Source organism: Pinus tabuliformis, chromosome Q (genome assembly GCF_031772625.1).
Source record: "Pinus tabuliformis cultivar Carrire ecotype Pingquan chromosome Q, CPIR1, whole genome shotgun sequence".
NCBI lineage: Eukaryota > Viridiplantae > Streptophyta > Pinopsida > Pinales > Pinaceae > Pinus > Pinus tabuliformis.
Genome location: NC_142296.1, coordinates 532,257,450 through 532,276,651, shown reverse-complemented (window position 1 = coordinate 532,276,651; position 19,202 = coordinate 532,257,450). Strand labels below are relative to the sequence as shown.

At 39.1% G+C, this 19,202-nt stretch overlaps 1 protein-coding gene across 1 annotated transcript in view; it reads left to right on the top strand.

Annotated features, from left to right (window-relative positions):
- The window catches only part of LOC149220552 (uncharacterized), a 224,277-nt gene that overhangs the window by 22,443 nt on the left and 182,632 nt on the right, over nt 1-19,202 (top strand). Inside the window, exon 2 of the mRNA XM_089384799.1 lies at nt 15,857-16,003. Within this exon, the coding sequence (XP_089240925.1) occupies nt 15,857-16,003 (147 nt within the window). The remainder of the gene's footprint in view (nt 1-15,856; nt 16,004-19,202) is intronic.

Genomic DNA, 19,202 nt, shown 5'->3' with positions numbered 1-19,202 from the left:
CAAAAGGTTATCTCAGTAAGAGGGAAAATATTATGAAGTTAGGTACAATTTTGATAAAATTTATTATCCTTATGATTTTTGTTGCAAATTACATCAGATGGATGTAGAGAATGTCTTTCTCGATGAAAGAAGAAGTGTACATAAGAGCTATCTCAAGCTTGTGAGTTACATGAAGAAGTTTTATACTTGAATTAACAAAGAAGGCCTTGTATAGGCTTCTCAAATTTGATACACTTGGATCGGTGGATCAAGGTTGATCCTATATGATTTGTCTGCTATAGAAAGTAGAGGAGCTCATATTTTAGAGGGAGTTTCATTGACGAGAAGATTTGCGTCAGAGAAGTCAAGGAACCCTTGTTTTTAGCTTTAGAGGGAGTTGACCTCTAGATTGAAAATGAAACTTTTTGATCGCTGATTTATTTCAATGACATCAGTGGCTGAGGGAACATATTAGATTACATAGTTAGGGTGACTGGAAAGCAACCGTGATGAAGGGAGCTGATTTGTTCATGGTTGAGCCAAGATAATGTTGCTCCATGTATTGGAGTACCAACATGGTAGTTGCTCGTGGAAAAATCAGTAATGACCTGAAGTACAATTGCAGTTTCAATTTGGGTAGAGAGTGTTGAAGATCTAGATGTTGCTTCAGTTTGGGCTTTGTCATAATTTGTTGGATGAGCATGAATCAATCATTTGTTGCACTAAGTACGGTAGAGCTTGAGTATATTGCAGCTAGATTGGCAAGTTGAGAAGTAGTATGACTTCAAAGGTTACTTGCAGGATTATCTTGATCAAGTGTTGTTGATGACCATGATGATAGGTCAAAGCGCATTGGGATAAAATACAACTTCATTCGAGACATGGTGTTGAATCGAGCTGTGAAGCTCCAGTACATCTCCACTGATGAGCAGATTACTGGTATTCTTACAAAGCCTCTTTTAGAGGGAAGTTTGTGTATTTTCGGGACAAGCTTGGACTTGTGGAGAATACCTCTCTTATTGAGAGGGAGAGCTGATGAGACGCCATTATGAATGGACATTCTCCTTGTGTCTTCATGACCTTGGTTGGAGAATGGTCCTATATTCTTCCTGTGTCATTGTTATCTTGGTTGGAGAAGTTCTCGCTCTATCATTATGACCTTGGTTAGAGAATAGTTTGATAGATTAGATTGCATCATGGACTGACATTCTTCCTGTGTCACTTTGACCTTGGTTGGAGAATGATCTGGTAGAAGACATTCTTCTTGTGTCACTTTGACCTTGGTTTGAAGAATGGTCTAGTAGAGGATATTCTCCTTGTGTCAGTTTGACCTTGGTTGGAGAATAGTCCTAGAGGCTGCTCAGATGAGAAGAAGCCTCCCAGCATCATGCTCAGATCTCTTTCTAGAGTGAGGTTGTTTATAATTGATGAGGCCTCTGGTGTTTCACTTAGAATATGTCTATAGTTGTTTGATGGTGAACCATGATTATGTTGATGATAGTGATTATGATATTAATGATGATGCTTATCTTAATCTTGATCTTTCCTTAGAGAATTTGTCAACTTGAGATCATCTTGATAGTCATTATGAATACTTCCCTAGCTAAGTGGGAATGTTGAATTTTGTAGCCTTGGTCAGTCTTCATAATTAATATTTTATTGATGTACTTGTAAAGCATGTTCTACATGCTCAAAAAAAATTATATTCCTCATTTATTTGTCAAAAGAAAAACTTCGAAAGACATGTTCTTCATGACCTTCACAAAAGAAAAATTTGAATTTTGAAATTTCAGTTTATGACTCCACAAGAAGACCAAGTCGGCCCTCCTCCTTGTCAAGTCGGCTCAGCCCCAAAGCGGCACCTATTTGGCCCCCAAAAAGACTATATATTTTCCTCCATTCTCCCTCCAAAAGGGCAGTTTAGATCATTTGTTTTATATCTTTGAGGCCAGTGAAGATGACAAGAAAGCAGGACGAATTCAAGGCTTGCAAAGGATGAATATCTCTCTCAAGGAAAGGATCGAATTTCTGTGGAAGATCTCCGTTGAAGGCAGAACTTCGTGCTGGACTGAACCTCTGTAAAGTAACCAAATTTTGTGGAAGGACCAAAATACCTAATTCTAAAACTGACCCAATTTTGTGGGTAGATGTCTTGGAGGCTCGACTTGACTTGTTGATGGAAGTAAGTCCCATCTTGCTGGTCAGTATATCTATGATTTTGATGTCTCTTGTTGAATTGATTCTCTAAGGAAAGGATTGCTGAGTTTTTACCCCATGTGGGTTTTCCTAATGTAAACTGTTGTTTTCTTGTGTGGCTATCTACATGATCCTACTAGAATTTTAGTTTTATTGTTGATATCCTCTGTATAATTGTTTTATGATGGATAATGAATGTAAGATGATGAATAATGAAAAGGGTAATTATAAAGGGTAATTATTAGTGTAGAGGATACCTAGAAAAATCAACAACCTAGAAAGTCAACAATCTCGTGGTTCAATAGGAAGTAGAATTCAATGCCACTTTGCTCAGTAGAGGTTGAGTACATGGTAGCGAGTCTTGTGAATTGTGAGGCCATCTGGCTTCACATGATGCTCACAGGTTTATTTGATCTCGAGATGGGACCTACCATGATACACTACGATAATCAAAGCTGCATCAAGCTTTTAGAGAATCCAGTGTTTCATGATAAGTCCAAGCACATAGAGATCATGTATCACTTCATCAGAGACATGGTCCAAAGAGGTGCTGTGAGATTGCAATACATACCTATAGGGGAGAAGATTGCAGATATTCTCACCAAGCCTCTAGTGAAGGGGAAGTTCGTGTTTTATAGGGACAAGTTGGGGGTGGTGGAGAATCCCTTCTTGGATAGGAGGGAGTATTTATTTCTGTAGCTGGGAAGGTCTTCTTCTAGCTTTGTGTCTTAGCATGGAGAAGACTTCAATTTGCCTCTTTGGGTGCTTGCATGCAATGTGTAAGTGATTTTTGATTTCTTTCCTAAGTTTAACTTAGGAAAAGTTCAATAATTAATTATTGAGAACTATTAGGCCTAAGTCTAATGATAAGTAAGTTACTTTATTTAAGTGACTTAGATGATATAATCTCAATCGTTGATCTCAAGTGATCTTAGGATTTAATCCTAGCCATTGATCACTTAGAAAATTAGGGTTAGGGATTTGGCCTAATGAAATCATTAAATAAGCCTATTGATGAGGTGAAAGATACATTATTATTGTTGAGTGCTTGAACAAGAGATTTTCTCAAGAGAGAGGCTTGACTTGACTAAGGAGTGAAAGGAGAAATTTGTTGAGGAGATTTCAGGAGAAACTCAAAGGAGTTGAGTTGGAGAGAGAGATGGACGAGTATAACAAGAGAAGGAAAGCAGGTTTGTTGAGAGAAGGTTGAGTAGAACAGATTGAGCCTACATGTGCTGCAACAACAGGTTGAGCCTACATGTGCGGCAACAAGGGTGCTGTATAGTAGTCGTACTGTAGGCCGAAAATTCTTGTAGGCCAATTTCTTCCAGCTGACAGTGAATTTCTGAGGTCGATTTTAGGAGGAGGTTGAGTTACATGTTTACTTGGAGTAGTAAAATTTTTGTGCAAAATTTTCTTTGTGGGTCTTACCCATATATTCCAGATTTTAATAAAAGTGACGGAGAATTGTTTGGGTGAAGTTTCTGCTATTGCATGTTGTTGCATGTCTGATATCCCACAATTATTTTCTGCTGCAAATTATTTTCTGAGTTAATATACCAACATATTTATTTTATCAATAGTTTCAAAATTATTTGAGATAAATATTTTCTGATTTTTGTTTTAATTGTTGAAATAAAATAGATCAGAGCTGGTATAAAGAATATGATAGTACTTTGATGGCTTTGACATTGAATATGGTCCACCTTGATGCTCTTATGGTTCTTGTACCAATGGTGTTGATCACACTTGATTCCTTGGGTATGTGGTACATGGTTCTTCTAGGTGCAACCAAAGTCCCTTGAGGGATGATATGGTGCTTCTCCAACACTTCAAAGATGACATCTAACCAATTTGATGATGGCACAAAGTACTTTGACGAGGATATTAGGCTCCTTTTGAAGGACTTATACCTTGAGGTCGACTTGGCATAGTTGATGAAACCCTCCCTTAGCCTCAACACCTTAGATGTTGATGATCTAGGCTTGGACATTGCTTAGAGATCAAGTGTACATTGGAGATGACAGGATGCCCCTGGGCTAAGATTGCACCTTCTTGATGGACATTGCTCTTCTCTTGGTGATGATGATGACTTGGAACCCCTTTAGAGGGGATTACACCTTTCTAGCATAGCGACCTCATGGCTGCGCATGATTATGTCAACCTTATGATGCATTTGATGATGATGTGGGCTTTCTAGAGAATGATATTGGGCTTGAGAGTGTTTTTCTTTGGTGATGAGGCATCATTTTGATGAGGAAACATGACTTATGGGATGAGACAAACCCCTTGGGTCAAGCCTTGCACCTTTCCATGGAGAGACAAGCATTTTGGATGATGATGTCACCCTTAGAGGCATTTTGACCCACGCGTGTGGGTTAACTGAGGCTTAATTTCATGTTCTTATATTATTTTAACAATCTTTGGGGGTTAGCTTGATGACTTGTCCAACTTTTACCATGGATAACTTGCTTTTAGAGCCTCTTGTAGTAAGTTAGAGTTAAACTGGTTTGGTTACCCTCATATATATAGGAAGTTGATTTGTCCCTTGTATTCATTGACACACTTGGATCATAACTTCTTTTGATTAGTGACTTTTCTCTCTTGTGCGCTATGGAGGCCTAGTTCAATGACTTCTCTTAGGTGGATTTGTGATGTGATGTGATCCCTTTTCATGGATGCATATGGTGGATCTTGTATGTTACATGGTGAAGTAAGTTTATGTGCTTTATCTTGGTATTATGTTCCATGGGATGAATGTCCTTGTGTTAAGTAGTTTATTTGGTATTTGCTTCATTGCCCCTTGTTGATCTAAATCCTTCCACTAGGGATTTGAGGAGTAGATATAAGTTTTTCTTTCCTTTAATCATCTTGAAAATTGAAAACCTAAATCTCGAACCCTAGGGAAGGTTAACTTATTTGCTCCAGTTTGTTTGGATTTAGATTCACTCGAAGGAAACCCAATAATTGTTTGTTTCCTAGATTCCATATGTTTTGGGTCGAGAAGATACTAGTCCATTTCTCTTGTGGCATTTTTTTAAAATATAAAAAAATGTTTTTCTTTTTATTTCATGGTAAATTAGGGTTAAATTACAACAAAGTCTTATATTATTAGCATTAAGGTTAGGTATGCTCTAAGGTTAGGTATTGTGTAAAAGTGCCTTAGGGAAGCAACATTGAAGTTTTCCATGCATTTTAAACCATTTTCTAGGCTTGTCGTCAAGGTTTTAATTTTTGTTTTGTGCTTTGTTTTGACTGGGTCCTTAGTTTGCTCGTTAATTTAACCTTTATTTCTCTTAGTTTATTTACTATTTTCACAACTAAATTTGTTGTTGTTACAGACTATTGTATTGTTGCAATTTGTTGTTTCAAAACCCTAATTGATAGCAGCCTTGAGTATTTTTCAATGTTCCATGGAGACACACTCCCCCACGCTCTCGAGATGTAACGTTTCCCCACATCCCCTTTTTGGGGACACTCAGGGCAACTCTAGGGTGACTTTTTCGCAGTGACGAAAAGCGCCCCCTTGCGCGCCCCCCCCCCCCCCCCCAATTTTTTTTTGCTAATAACAATTAAAAACATAAAAAATTACAAATTTTAATATAATTAAAAAAACGAAAAAAAACTGAAGGATAAATTAAAACTTTCAAACATTATCATTCACATTTCTCATTAACCCTACGATTTTACCTTGTGGCCCGACATTTTACTTATGTTGTCACTCGACATTTTACCTCGTCGTCCAAGATTTTCCTGCTATTGTCGCTCGACATTTTCTATTTGCAATTTGCTATGATTTAGATTTATCATCGACCGGGGACCTGAGACATTTGGAGCTATGATTGTCATTTTGTGACTCGGAGTTGTTGGATTGGAACTACGATTTTCATTTTGTGACTTGGTGTTGCGATTTATTATTTTGTACTTTTTGAGAAATTTACTAGTATTTCACCGCTTTCTATGTTGAATTTTAATTTAGTATTCTATGGCTATTTTAGACTTTAGCATAATGTCATTTTCATATGATGAATTTACTTTTGATGTGCATTGTGTAATTTCAATTGTCAAGTGTTTAATTTAATTTAGATGTACCTTGCATAATATTAATGCCCATTGCCAAATGATGAATTTAGATGGAACATTGTATAATGTCAAATGGTGGATTCAATTTAGTAATTTACTTTTAGATTTACAATTTTACATTTATTGTTGTAGAAATGTCAAATGATAATTCTAATTCATAGTAGTCTAATACAAAATGATGATCATATTTAGAAGTACATTTCATAATTATTAAGATTTACTATTTACTAATTTAGTTATTGACATATTGTTGGGATTTGATTTTTCACTTTTATATATTAAATTTTTAATAATTTTATAATTTTTATGATTGACGTCCCCCTGTTTCCCTGAAATTTCCTTAAAGTTTGGGGTTGCTTATATAAGCCCCCCTTGTGCATATCCTCGTTCCCATGTTTCCCACGTCCCAGAAACTCGGTGGAACATTGGTATTTTTGGCTTTGATGTGTTTGAGAATCCTATTTGAGACTCTTTAGGCCAAAACGTAGCCTTTAGATTGTCCCATATCTCCTTTGAACCCAAATCTGAAATTTACTCCTTCATCCACCTGATTTGTCATACCTTTATCTAGTGGATTGATGTTGTAGGATCATTAGGGGGTTTTTAGCTTAAGATCCTTGGGTTACCTGATGCCTAAGCCCTACAGGGGACGCCTCCCTTTTGTTGGATTGTGTCCTTCACTAAAGAGGGGAGTAGTTGCTGAGGTGACAATGTTGTGTGTTGTACACTGTTTAGGTCACCTAGTGAGACTTTGCATTAGTTGCTAGATTTTGCTATAACATAGCCCACTGTAGTCTAGCTGAGCGATAAACAATTTGGTGATCAAACTTGTATTAATGTGGAGACTGTTATCCACCACTAGTGGGTGATCCCTATAGGAGAATTTTTCTCCTAGATTTGTCTTCAATTGACAGTCAATAGCCCCTTGTAGCCACCAGATAGCTCGATGTGCCACCATTCTCGGCCACCTGAGCTAGCCATTATGTGCATTCACCCATCTGTTATGATCATATGTTTGAAGTTGGGCCTTTCAACCCCGAAGGTATGGATTTTCATTATGTAATTGGGTGTTTTTGCTTGCTTTCCTTGGACATATTTGGACAGGGATTAGTGGGGGGATTCGACGGAAAGAATGGGCTTAGATTGTGCTCTTGTTCCCTTGTCCCAACTTGGTGGTTAATCTTGTATCCTAGTCCCACGGGATCTCCTTTATGGGCTACTAGCTTTAAGAGTAACACTACATGGGAAACCTTGATCTTGGTTGTGTGGTCCCAAACCATATATCTCACTCCACTCCGCTCATTATAACTCCTTTTCACATTTTTCCCATCCGGGTCCACATTTGTCCATTGGGTCCACAAGGAGTTAGCTTCCCCCTCCCCTTGTCCACACTTTGGGTCGGGCCTGGAATGATGCCCCAAAGGTTGATGCAGCGAAAAAAGAACGTTAAAAGCATAATTTGGTCACTTACAATAGGAAATGTACCATAAAATGCAAAAGATGGCGAGGACATAAAAATTTAGCACGTGGCAAAAGCCAAACATAAGCTCTACCCCTTATCATTATGGCCATCACGTTGGTTCCTAAGGCCCCTATGAGTGCCCCCTGCATCATCAAGGAACCCTTGATTGTTTCAACCCCTGGTGGGCGATGAATTGCCCAACCTTAAGGGGGTATTCATTGCTTTATCATACACATCATGCTCTCATCCCCTGGAACCCTGAGCAGTTAAAAGAAAGAAAAATCAATAAAAGGCAAAAGGCATATGAAGAAGGGTGGAAAAACAAAGGTCAAGGTAACTCATGTACCACGATTTCTCCCTCTTACATCTATACACCCAATGTGTGGGCTTCCCTCATTATAGTTTCTCTTGTACCATGGCATGTGGCTTGGAGCCTTCCCTGTTGCCCCACTCCGTTCCACCATTATTTCACATGACACCTGCCATTTGATGGATGTACCATGGACCTGTTACTCCCTTAGAGGTTGAAACCACTTAATAGGGTCCTTTATTAACCTCTCTTGTTGAGCAAGGAAACACCTGTACCTTCTAAAGTCCATTTGGAGGGGCATACTACTATGAGTTGTCCACTTTTGTCCCTAATTTGCAAGCTTACTCACTCAATTGCACTAATGGATTGTTGTACTGGAAGGTGAGGAGATGCATTGGATCTTATACAGGATTGCAGGTGGGTATCCATTTGGAATTGGTCTCCCTATACAAGGTCTAAGCCCTCCAGAGGGTCATAATGGCACTTATAGGGTGAGTGTTGAGAGCCATGGGCCTCCACCACAACAGAGAATTGATTGCCTTCTTCAACACCACACATTGCTTGTTCATGCCCCAACCATACAAAGATGATGATGCATTTGGACCACATCTCCCAATGGGCCACACATTTGCATAGGACACTTGGTAGCAGATCTAGGGCTCAGATGGGGTTTTGTCTCATCCAGAGAGACATGGGAGGGCATGTATCATTATTCTAACTCTTATTGATGGAGCATTGATATGTTTGATGATTGATCCAGTTGGAGACCCATGAGACCTTGATTGTGCCCCACAGCCACTTGGGAGCACCATAGATGTTTTGCTTGGAAACCAAGGGGCCACCCCCTTGGTCATCATTTTGGGAGCCCTCCTCTTCATCATGGCACATGGAGGACTTATCTTGGCCTTCCAACAACCCTTTGCACCATTATTTTATCATTTCGACCTCATTAGGAAGGCTTATTCTATACTTTTGAGCTATTTGGTGGGCTTGTCACCAATAAGGTTGTTACTTTGCACATTAAAACATTTTTAGGGGCTTCATTAGGCTAATGAGGTTATTTGAACTTATGGGAGGCTCATATAAATTGAAGAATAACCTCATTTGTAACATCATCATTTGGATTGGGATTTTCTCTTGTAAAAGAATTTGGACCTGTAATTGATGGACAAAATTGGATGTTATTGGTGCATTTTGATGTTTGGGATTTTCGCTATCTTGTCTTGGGGCTTCTAATTGTAATATGGATGGATATACTCGCATTACTTTGTAAGTGTGATTTGATGCTATATCTTTGTGTTGTTACATGTCTAATGTTTGGAATATCTTGTTATAATTTTGTTTGTGCCCTAATTTGATGCGAATTCATGAAAAACATTGAATTATTGAAGTATTGCATGCGTTACTCATTAGATAATGTGAATGCATGTTTGTTAAAATTGGCAACTAGGGCCAAACTCCATGTGGGTCATCTTATTAATGGCAGCTGATATTTTTCTTGGATCCCTCTCATCGAGAGGTGTAGGATTGATCTAAAGATCATCCAATTTCGATAAGTATTCATAGAGTTATGAATTTATTTGTGTTATAAGACAATTCGTCAAGGTCGGCCAACAACCAAATAAACCCCACTTGTGCTCAACGTTTTAGTATAAAAAGGGGTGGCTTGCAAGTCATTTGCACACACTCTTCTTGTGATCTCTTCCTCTCCACTTGTCTTTGGGTTTTGGTGGGAGGAGAGATCCTAAGAGTATATGCTGGCCTAAGTCTCATGATGCCCTAGCCGCAGTAAGGAGGATGCCCTAGCAGCAGTCTGGCCGCAGTCAAAGGAGGAACATCTAGACGCAGTCAAAGGGAATATGCCATGCCCTAATCCGCATTCTGAGAGAGACCTTAACACTGTCATGGAGGAGAGAAGAAGTCTAAACACTGACCTAAAGGGAGATGCCCTAACTACTGTTCTATACGAGATCAAGGCACAATCAAAAGAGAAGGCTCTACGCAGTCAAGGAGGGAGCTCTAATCCGCAGTTAAGGGTGGCCCTAATTCACTGTTAAAGAGGCCCTTATACGCTGTCCTAAGGTGCCCTAATCCGTAGTTTGTTGAGCCCTTATTCATAGCTAAACAATGATCCTATTCCGCAGCAACTGGGCCCTAATACGCAACTAAGAGGAGGTTCTATACACAGCTAATATAGGCCCTAAATCAAGGCCCTAATCCACAGTTAGGAAAGGTCCTAATACGCTGTCCAAGAGATACTTATACGTAGTCTAGAAGGAGCCTTAATATGCTGTTAATGAAGGCCCTAATATGCTGCCTGAAGCAACCCTTATCCACAGTCCTAAGGGAGCATTCATCCACTGTCAATGAAGCAACAAAGGTAGCCCTATAACGCAGCAAGGAAATGTCTTATCATAACATTAAGATGCATGTTTGCTGTAGGTGGCTGTGTGATAAAGGAAACTGATATAGACATGCCTTCAACACTGTTTGATAAGCCATAGTTATATAGTAAAGGAAAGCGTTGAAGTTTGCTCCTTAGTGTTTCTGTGTTAATGATGTTTATGTAACTGTTTTGAGGACATTTACTTCAGAGTTGCTATGTGCTAGGCCATAGGCCATAGCATCATAGCAAGGGTTTCTTAGTGACTGCGTGGAGGGTTGTTAAATGCTACAGCTAGGCCGAGTTTGAAGAAAGGAGGACGCAGGTCTGTGTGGGCAATTTTAAGGTAAGGGAAAAAGCTGTTTTGGTTGGCTGTAGGTGACAGTTAGTGCAACAGCATGATGACAGTATGTACAACAACATGTATAGGTACAACTGTAATGATTGCAGCATAGTGGAGGCAGTATGTACAACAACATGTATGGGTACAACTGTGAGTGGTGCAGCATAGTGCACCATGATGGGTACAACCATGAATGGTTGCATCTCAGTGATGAGGTGCAACAGAGTGAGGTGCAGTATGGTGATGGAGTCACCTTAGAGGATCTGTTGAAGCAGTCTGCCTTCACCTAAGTTTAGATCAACGACCTCATGTGACATCTTCTTAGAGAAGATCTTTGCAGTATGGTGATGGAGTCACCTTAGAGGATCTGTTGAATCACTCTGCCTTCACCTAAGTTCAGATCAGCGACCTCATGTGACATCTTCTTAGAGAAGATCTTTGCTCTTATTTTGATAAGTCAAAATGTTGACTTTTGATGTATATGTACTATCTCTCTCTGTTGAACTATTGAAGATCATATAAGAAGAATTGACGAAGGGTTCCCCACATTGGGGTTTGTCCCTGGCTAGCGCCACATCTTGTGTCCTCTTGTCTTGGCTTGTCTTCTGCGATTTATATTTATGTTCTATCTGCAATTTACTTTAATGCTGATGTGATTGCTAATCTGGAAAAAATATTAAGCTAATTGTGAAAATTGAAATAAATTGCTCTAGCATAGAACAGACCTAAAATTAACAATGTTCCTAGAGGCTTGTATTATCTTGCATCCTTGAAACTTTGTCATTTCTTGCCAATCAAAGTATAAATTCCTATTGTGGCCGAGTTGCTGCCTCCTTAGGGTTAGTGAAAGCTACATAGGACTCCTTGATAGAGCAAAGTCTTTTCATCAAAGGAAATCTAGACTTCATTTCTCCCAATTGTCAGGGCATTGGGTCTCATTCCTAGGTGATCAACCCTCATACCTCTTTCTTCACCTTTTCCAATTTTTCTGCTCTAACCTTGGACGACTAGCTGGGGCCTAGTACGAATTGCTCTAGGAGGGGCCTTTTGGAGAGCGAATTGGTAAGTTACTGTGCTATAGTGTCTACTAATGACCCTCTAAATTTGAGGCAATTCCCATGGCTAGTTTGAGAGAAATCTCAAGCCCTAGCTCAAAAATCGATTATATCCTTTAACTTCTTTGGCTAGTGGCATTCCAAAGGTCATTTACTGTTAAAAACTTGCAGAAAGTTAATCATTCATTAACCTTTCTCATCCTTTTCTTGACCTAGATATCTCCTTGAAGATCATCTTCTAGCCCTAGGCCTTGTTTGGATTTTCTATAGGTATCTATTGTGGTCCTGAACCTTTATATGGCCGTTATCTTACAAAGCCCTAAGAAAGACCTTACCTCCTTAGGAAGCCTTTGGTCTAGGAGTGTCCCTTGTGATTGAATAACCTTTCAGCCTAGGTCTAAGTGTCCTTATAAGTCTTTCTTGGAGAGCCATTAACTTCTCTTTGAAGCAATTGAGCCATCATTTGAGCCTCTCCTTTGAATGGGCTTCGAAAATGACACCACACCTTACCATTGATCCTATCATTCAAGTGATTTCCCTTATACTGGGACTCCTCCCATCAGTGAAAGTCCGTAAAGAGAAAGGGACACTGACTAAGGTGACAATGGGTCTTTGTTCCATTGTTGTCATTTGGTCCAGTAGTTGCCCCTCAGGTACCTCTCCTAGGACCCCTGCTAGATTGTGTGGCAACAAGGACCTTGGTTCAAAACCCCTTGAGTGGGTGTGGATGAGACTATATGGAAGTCCTATATGACTTTTATGGCATAGATACACCCCTCATAGCACGACATCATGGCCAAAGTGACTATACAAGATGTATTTCTCATGTATTCCACCCAAACAACAATATCCATGTCTTTCTAATGTCCCTTCCTAAATTAATTTGGAACATGATTAATCTCTACATTTTGGGGCCAATTTTGGAGGAGATGGGGTCCATTCGATTTTATTAGGAGGCTTAGACTTTAGTAGCAAGTTCTTTTGGTTTGGTGAAGTTACACGTGGGGGCCACCCACACTAGGAAAATACGCACTCCCTAGTTCGAATTGCATTTGAGGGGAAATCGATGGTTAAGTGGGGGACCCACATGGAGGGAAAATGGAGGGAAAATTGTTCCACGAAATCTATAAAAGGAAGGCAACACTCCTCATTTGATCATCTTTGGCATATCGAATTTCTCTTTGGTTGCTCGAGCTGCTTAGCTGAGTCACTTGCTGTTTAGCAAGAGTTCTTCAAGTGAAGAGCTCACCCTTTCTTCGGGGGACTTCGAGTGCCACCCTAGAGAGGTTCATCTACATTCTTTCGGAGGAGCTTTTCATTGTGATTTCCAGTAGTTGTATCCAGTGTCTCCAGGTGGTGCATATTCCTGGAGGATGTACTGAGGAGAGTCCAAGTTCTGATTTTGACATCTTTCAGAGGAGCTTTGGCTAGGAGAAATTCCAGAAGGGAGGCTTGGGTGTTTTGCTACCTTTGGGGTGAGTTTTTGAGCTGAGAGAGGGAGCTTCTATTCACTGGGGTTTTTGCACTTCCTGGGCCTACACAGAGGGAGAATATTGTGCACACGTGGGAGGTGGAGTCTCAGTTATTGAGGTTGATCCTTGTCGGGAGAGACAAGGGAAACACTAGTGGAGGTGATTGCTGCTTTTCTGGAGCATTGGAGGAGGATTTTGTTGGTATATTTGTAGGCCGCATGCTTCAGTTGTCTTGGAGGGCGTAGAGCCTCTTGGGGGTCGATTTTGGGAGGTCAGAACCAAACCAAACCATTTTTGGGTTTTGGTGGATTTTGGTCAAGGAGCTTGGGGTTAATTTTGCAACATTTTCTGAGCACCGGAGGTGGGGTTTCTAGCAGTTCCTTTCTAGCCAGCAGCACAATTTTCTAGGTAGTGTAGAGCATTGTTGGAGCAGTTATTATCAGCGTTTGAGATTATTGTTTTATCACCTGGGTTTTGTCACGCTTGCCATTGTGGCAAGCCGAGGTGCACTTCTTCATACTATTGTAGTTGCTCCATTGGATTAATAAAATGGCTCAGCTGGTTCCTGCTTCTGGAGTTTTTACGAGTATTTGCTGAATGTTTAAAATTTCTGGTGTTGTATTTGTTTTTGTTTTACATATCACTGCTTATCCAAGTTTTGAACATTACAGTCTTCTTAGCATATTTTAGATATGCAAAGCGAGGGCACTTATATTTCTCCTCGTAATTGGTGTTGATTTGGGGTAGCATCGGATGCGCTCTAGCCATGAAAATTGGTGGAGAGGCTAAAACATATGAGATCTCCAAGACCCAGAAATGGTTTGGGTAGATTCTACCCGGTGAAGGGGATATTAAAATAATTAATATTTTTAATGGAGTCCCGAAGTCTAAACTTAGGGAAAATAAAATATTAATGTGTATTAATATGAATCTGTGTTAGAATGGTCCAAAAGACATGGATCAAGCCAGATCCAATCTTAGCCGTTGATTAGGGACTTAATCTCGGCCGTTGAGATGTCAACAGGAAAAGTATAAGAGGAGGCTTGAGGGTCAGTTGGAGAACACATCAGAGTGATTAGTGATTCAATTTTCTAGAGTGGGGTTTGCTAAGAGAAATCGAATCAGTGATCAGAGTTGCAGCGAGGGGCAGTGAGTATGAGGCAAAGATAGTGCCGAAGGACCAGCGCAGAAGCAGAGAGGCAGTGAGTACGAGGCAAAGAGGCAAAGATAGTGTCGGAGGACCAGCGCAGAAGCAGAGAGGCAGACACAGAGCCAGAGGGAGCCACGCAAAGGCTAGTAGGGACTACGCAGAGGCCAGATGGGCTTACGTCATCCACGCAGAGGCCAGAAGGGCCTGCATCATCCACGCAGAGGCTGCAAGAGTGACGCAGAGGGTCAGAGAGGCTGCGCAGAGCTTCAGAAGGTTGGCATAGAGGCCAGGAGGGTTGACGCTGAGCTTCAGATTGTGCTGGAGAGGGTTTTGTGGGGCAAATTTTCTGAATATCTGCGTCTGAAGAGAGGTATTACTCCCAGATTTTTTATCTCTGTCGGGTGAGCTAGTTTGGCATCCAGTGTACTCAGAAAAACTGCTTAATAATAAAAACCCTCAGAACTGCTGCACCGGTTTTCCCAAGTTGGGTTTTTCCGGGGACGATTGTCCAAAAATAACGGTGTCACTTGTGTGTTTGTCTATTTCTTTCAGCTGTTGATCTGTAGATGGTTAAAACTGTATTGTGTTTATTTAAGTGTTTATATGGTTAAATAACTTGTTGGTAATTAAACAAGTAGGCGAAATAAACCAGAGAATACATATATAATTTCTAACGGGTAATACTTAGAAATTTCAACAATTGGCCTGGTAATTGTCTTTACTGACAAGGGTATCAAACCAATAATAGCAACAAAGACACAAATTGGCATAGTTGTAAGGGACACAATACTGCAAAAAATATGGATTTTATTTGTGGTGGACAAGTTTGTAACTAATCAGATAGTTTGGGAGCACCTAGAGGTTGTTTACAAGAAAGTATGGTTAGACCCAGTGCTATAATCCTCTCTCTCTGTCTCTCTCTCTCCCCATGTATATCTCAGTCAATATTAGAGACAAGTAGTTATCGGTAGTTTAACTTACTTGCAAGGTGTTACCTAATTTCCAATATTAATAGATCTGCTATTAGTCCCAGTCATTCACTGACAAAATGGCAATAAGATCAAGCTGTGATTTGGTCAAATTATAATTCAAGGAGATATCATAGACAGCAGTAGCTTTTCTAGTATAAATTCTAAGCAAGAAATTCAAAGGTTGTGTTCTCACATATAATATTTGGTTCACAAGTAGATGTGGAGATAAATATTGTTGCCACACACATTTCACATACTTTGAGATTTCAATATCAATGATAGAGAGGACTCATTGTTAACTTTTCTAGATACAGGAAATTGCATTCTTAGTATCTTGTAAATTTTATTTTGCTTTCATGGCTATAGTGGCTTCACACGGGTTTACTACAGATTGAAGTTCCCACAGACCTATGAGCTTATTGATTGTTTTCAGCTGTTTTTCCCTTTGGCAGGTATTGGAGACAATGGATGCTGTTTTGGATGTTGGTGGAGTGTATGATCCAAGCAAAGATCGGTATGATCATCACCAAAGAGGATTTGGTGAAGTATTTGGACATGGGTTTGTAACTAAGCTTAGCAGTGCTGGACTTATTTACAAGGTATTATCGACATCATAGTTTCTTGTCTTATTTTGACATCTGGAGATCAATATCTGGACATAATTTTCCTTATGGACTGTGAAATGTTTCAGTACAAAGTGAAGCTTGAGTGTGTTTAAAAGTGTACTTACAGAAATCAGTGAATGAAATTTTCATTATGGAATTCATAAAATGTGTTTCCATATTGGATTTAGACAATTTGTGGCTCTTGAAGATACTATTTTCATGTCTTTTATCTCTTTTTCTTCATTGGCCAAATTTTCGTAGTGAGTTATTGCAGTATATGTACAATGTCTTCATCTCGAGACTGATCTGGATTATATAGTACCACTGCTTCTCTTCTCCATTGTGTTTCCAGAACATTGGTTTATGGTCAATGTGATCAGATTTTAGATATTGCTCTGCTTCTGTCTTGACTTTGTTGCTGATTTTGTAAATTCTGGAATCCTTACCTTTATTCATCTTCATTTTATTGCTGAGATCCAATGTGTGAATTATAATATGATCTAAGAATAAAATCCTGCACCATGAACGATTGCAAATATGTGGACACGCTAATGATTTGAACAATGCTCAACATTAAACGTCTCCTAGTATACCTTTACATGGATCAAGTTTTTTTAGTAAACAGAGTCCATACATCCGACATGTACGTGGCAGACATGGAAAGCAGTGAAAACTTGACTTTTCAGTCACAGCACATTCATGTTCAGCTGTGGCATATCAGGCAAAGCAAAGTTGTTTTTGAACACCTTTTAAGCTTGACATTAATTTTTTGAATGAAATCAAATTTACTGAGATTGTTGTCTTGACTAAATTGAAATGCTTATGCTATCTTCCAAGTGTCATTACATGCCATTGTTTATCTCCTGAAGTAGTAGTAATTTATGGTATATCCTTGGTTATTAGAACTGATACATTGATTAAAGTAAATGAATATTTACTCAGAGAATGCGAGCTATAAAAACAATTTTTTTTGCTTTATATATTATTATAGGAATATTTTTCAGTTTTGTAGATTTACATGCTATTACAATAAAAAAATTGGTGGCATGCTGCAAGTTAAGCATACCAAGCATAACTCTAGCAGGAGGATTATTTTATATCAAAATATGGCAAAAATGGGCATGCCTTGAAATAAATAAAGTTCTATGGCAAATTGACCAAAAGGGAAAGTTCAAAGTCGCCGCAACTAATCATGAAGGACATGTAATGACACTCTTTGAAATGGATCCTAGCTCGTCCTTTGTCTCCAAACAGCACTTGAAATGTCAGGATATAAAAAGAAGTTAATTCTTTTTCCCTTGGAGTGGAGCTCTCTGGTGCTTGAGGCTGAAGGAAGATCCAAACATATGGGGGCTTTTGTTAAATTCTTTTATACTGGATCTGATTTACTTCAACAATTAATTAAATTTCCATTTTTGTTTTTGTTTGTTTGTTTGTTGTTGTTGTTTTATATCTCAAATATTTCTGAAATTGCTGATAAAATAGACACAGTGGTATATTAACTCAGAAAATGAAATGCAGTGGAAATAAAACGGAGAGATCAATCACACTACAAGAGCAAATTGTCATGCTATGAAATACATAAAGTTCCATGGTAAATTGTCCAAAAGGGAAAGTGCAAAGTTGTGACAACTAATCATGAAGGACATTTAACGACAATCTTTGAAAGGGATCCTAGGTTATTCTTCATCTCCAAATAGTGCCTGAAATGTCAGGATAGTAAAAGAAGTTTCTTCTTTTTGCCTTGAAATGGAGCCCTCTGTTGCTTGAGGCTGAAGGAAGATCCAAACATATGGGGGCTTCTGTTAATTTTTTTTATACCAGATCTGATTTACTTTACTTCAATAAATTACTAAAAATCTAAAAAATATTTATCTCAAATATTTCTGAAATTGCTGATAAAATAAACACATTGGTATATTAACTCAGAAAATAAAATGCAACAGAAATAAAATGTAGAGATCAATCACAATACAACAGAAAATTAGTGCCCAACACGATCTTCTTTCATATTAAATTTATTACGAAAATTCTAGGTTAGATTCATAAAGGATACATAGAAGATATACAACTGGTGGGAACCTGGAACTTGGGCCCCACTGGGAAAATCAACCTCAAGGAAATCAGCCCCTGGAAATCAACCCTTCTGATGAAACTCAGCCTTGGAGAATTAGATCTGTCTCACCAGCAAATAAACCCCCTTTCTTCTCACCATCTACGACCCTCGTGCACTTGAGAAAATTGGCCTCTGGGTAATTTGACCTCCTCCACAATTCCGCTTTCTTCAGCAATTCGGCCTCCCTCTTTCTTGAACTCGACCTCCCTGAATTTCTCTTGAAATTCCCTGTTGCACTTCTCCTCACTTCTCTTTAGTCTAATCAAGCCTCTCGCTCTAGAGAAAATTGCTTCCTCCACAACTGTGTATCTTCACCTCTCCCTTAAGCTTATTTTATAATTTCATTAAGCCAAAATCCCTAACCCTAATCTCCTAAGTGATCAATGGCTAGGATTAAATCCTAAGCCTCACTTGAGATCAACGGTTGAGATTATATCTAAGTCACTTAAATAATTTTATTATTTATCCTTAAAACTTTTTCCTAATAGTCCACAATAATTAATTAAATTAATTATTGAAATTTTCCTAAATTAACCTTAGGAAAGAAATCATAAAATCACTTACTCCACCAAGCAAGCACCTAAAGAAGCAATCAAATATTTTCTACATGCTAAGACACCAAGCCAATGTAGAAGACCTTCCGAGGCTACAAAATCAACATTCCTAGCAAGGAAGGGATTCTCCACCACCCCTAACTTGTCTCTATAAAACACAAACTTCCCCTTCACTAGGGGCTTGGTGAGAATATCTGCTACTTGCTCCCTTGTGGAGATGTACTACAATCTCACATCACCTCTTTGGACCCTGTCTCTGATGAAGTGGTATTTGATATTTATATGCTTGGACCTATCATGAACCACTGGTTTCTCAGATAGCTTAATGCAACTCTGATTATCACAGTGAATCACAATGGGCCCTATTTCAAGGACAAATATTCCTGTGAGCATCTTGTGAATCCATATGGCTTCACAACTCGCTAGACTCACTGCCATGTATTCGACCTCTATTGAGCCAAGTGCCACTGAGTGCTGCGTCCTTCTACACCACGAGATCATAGTTGATCCCAAGTTGAAATAA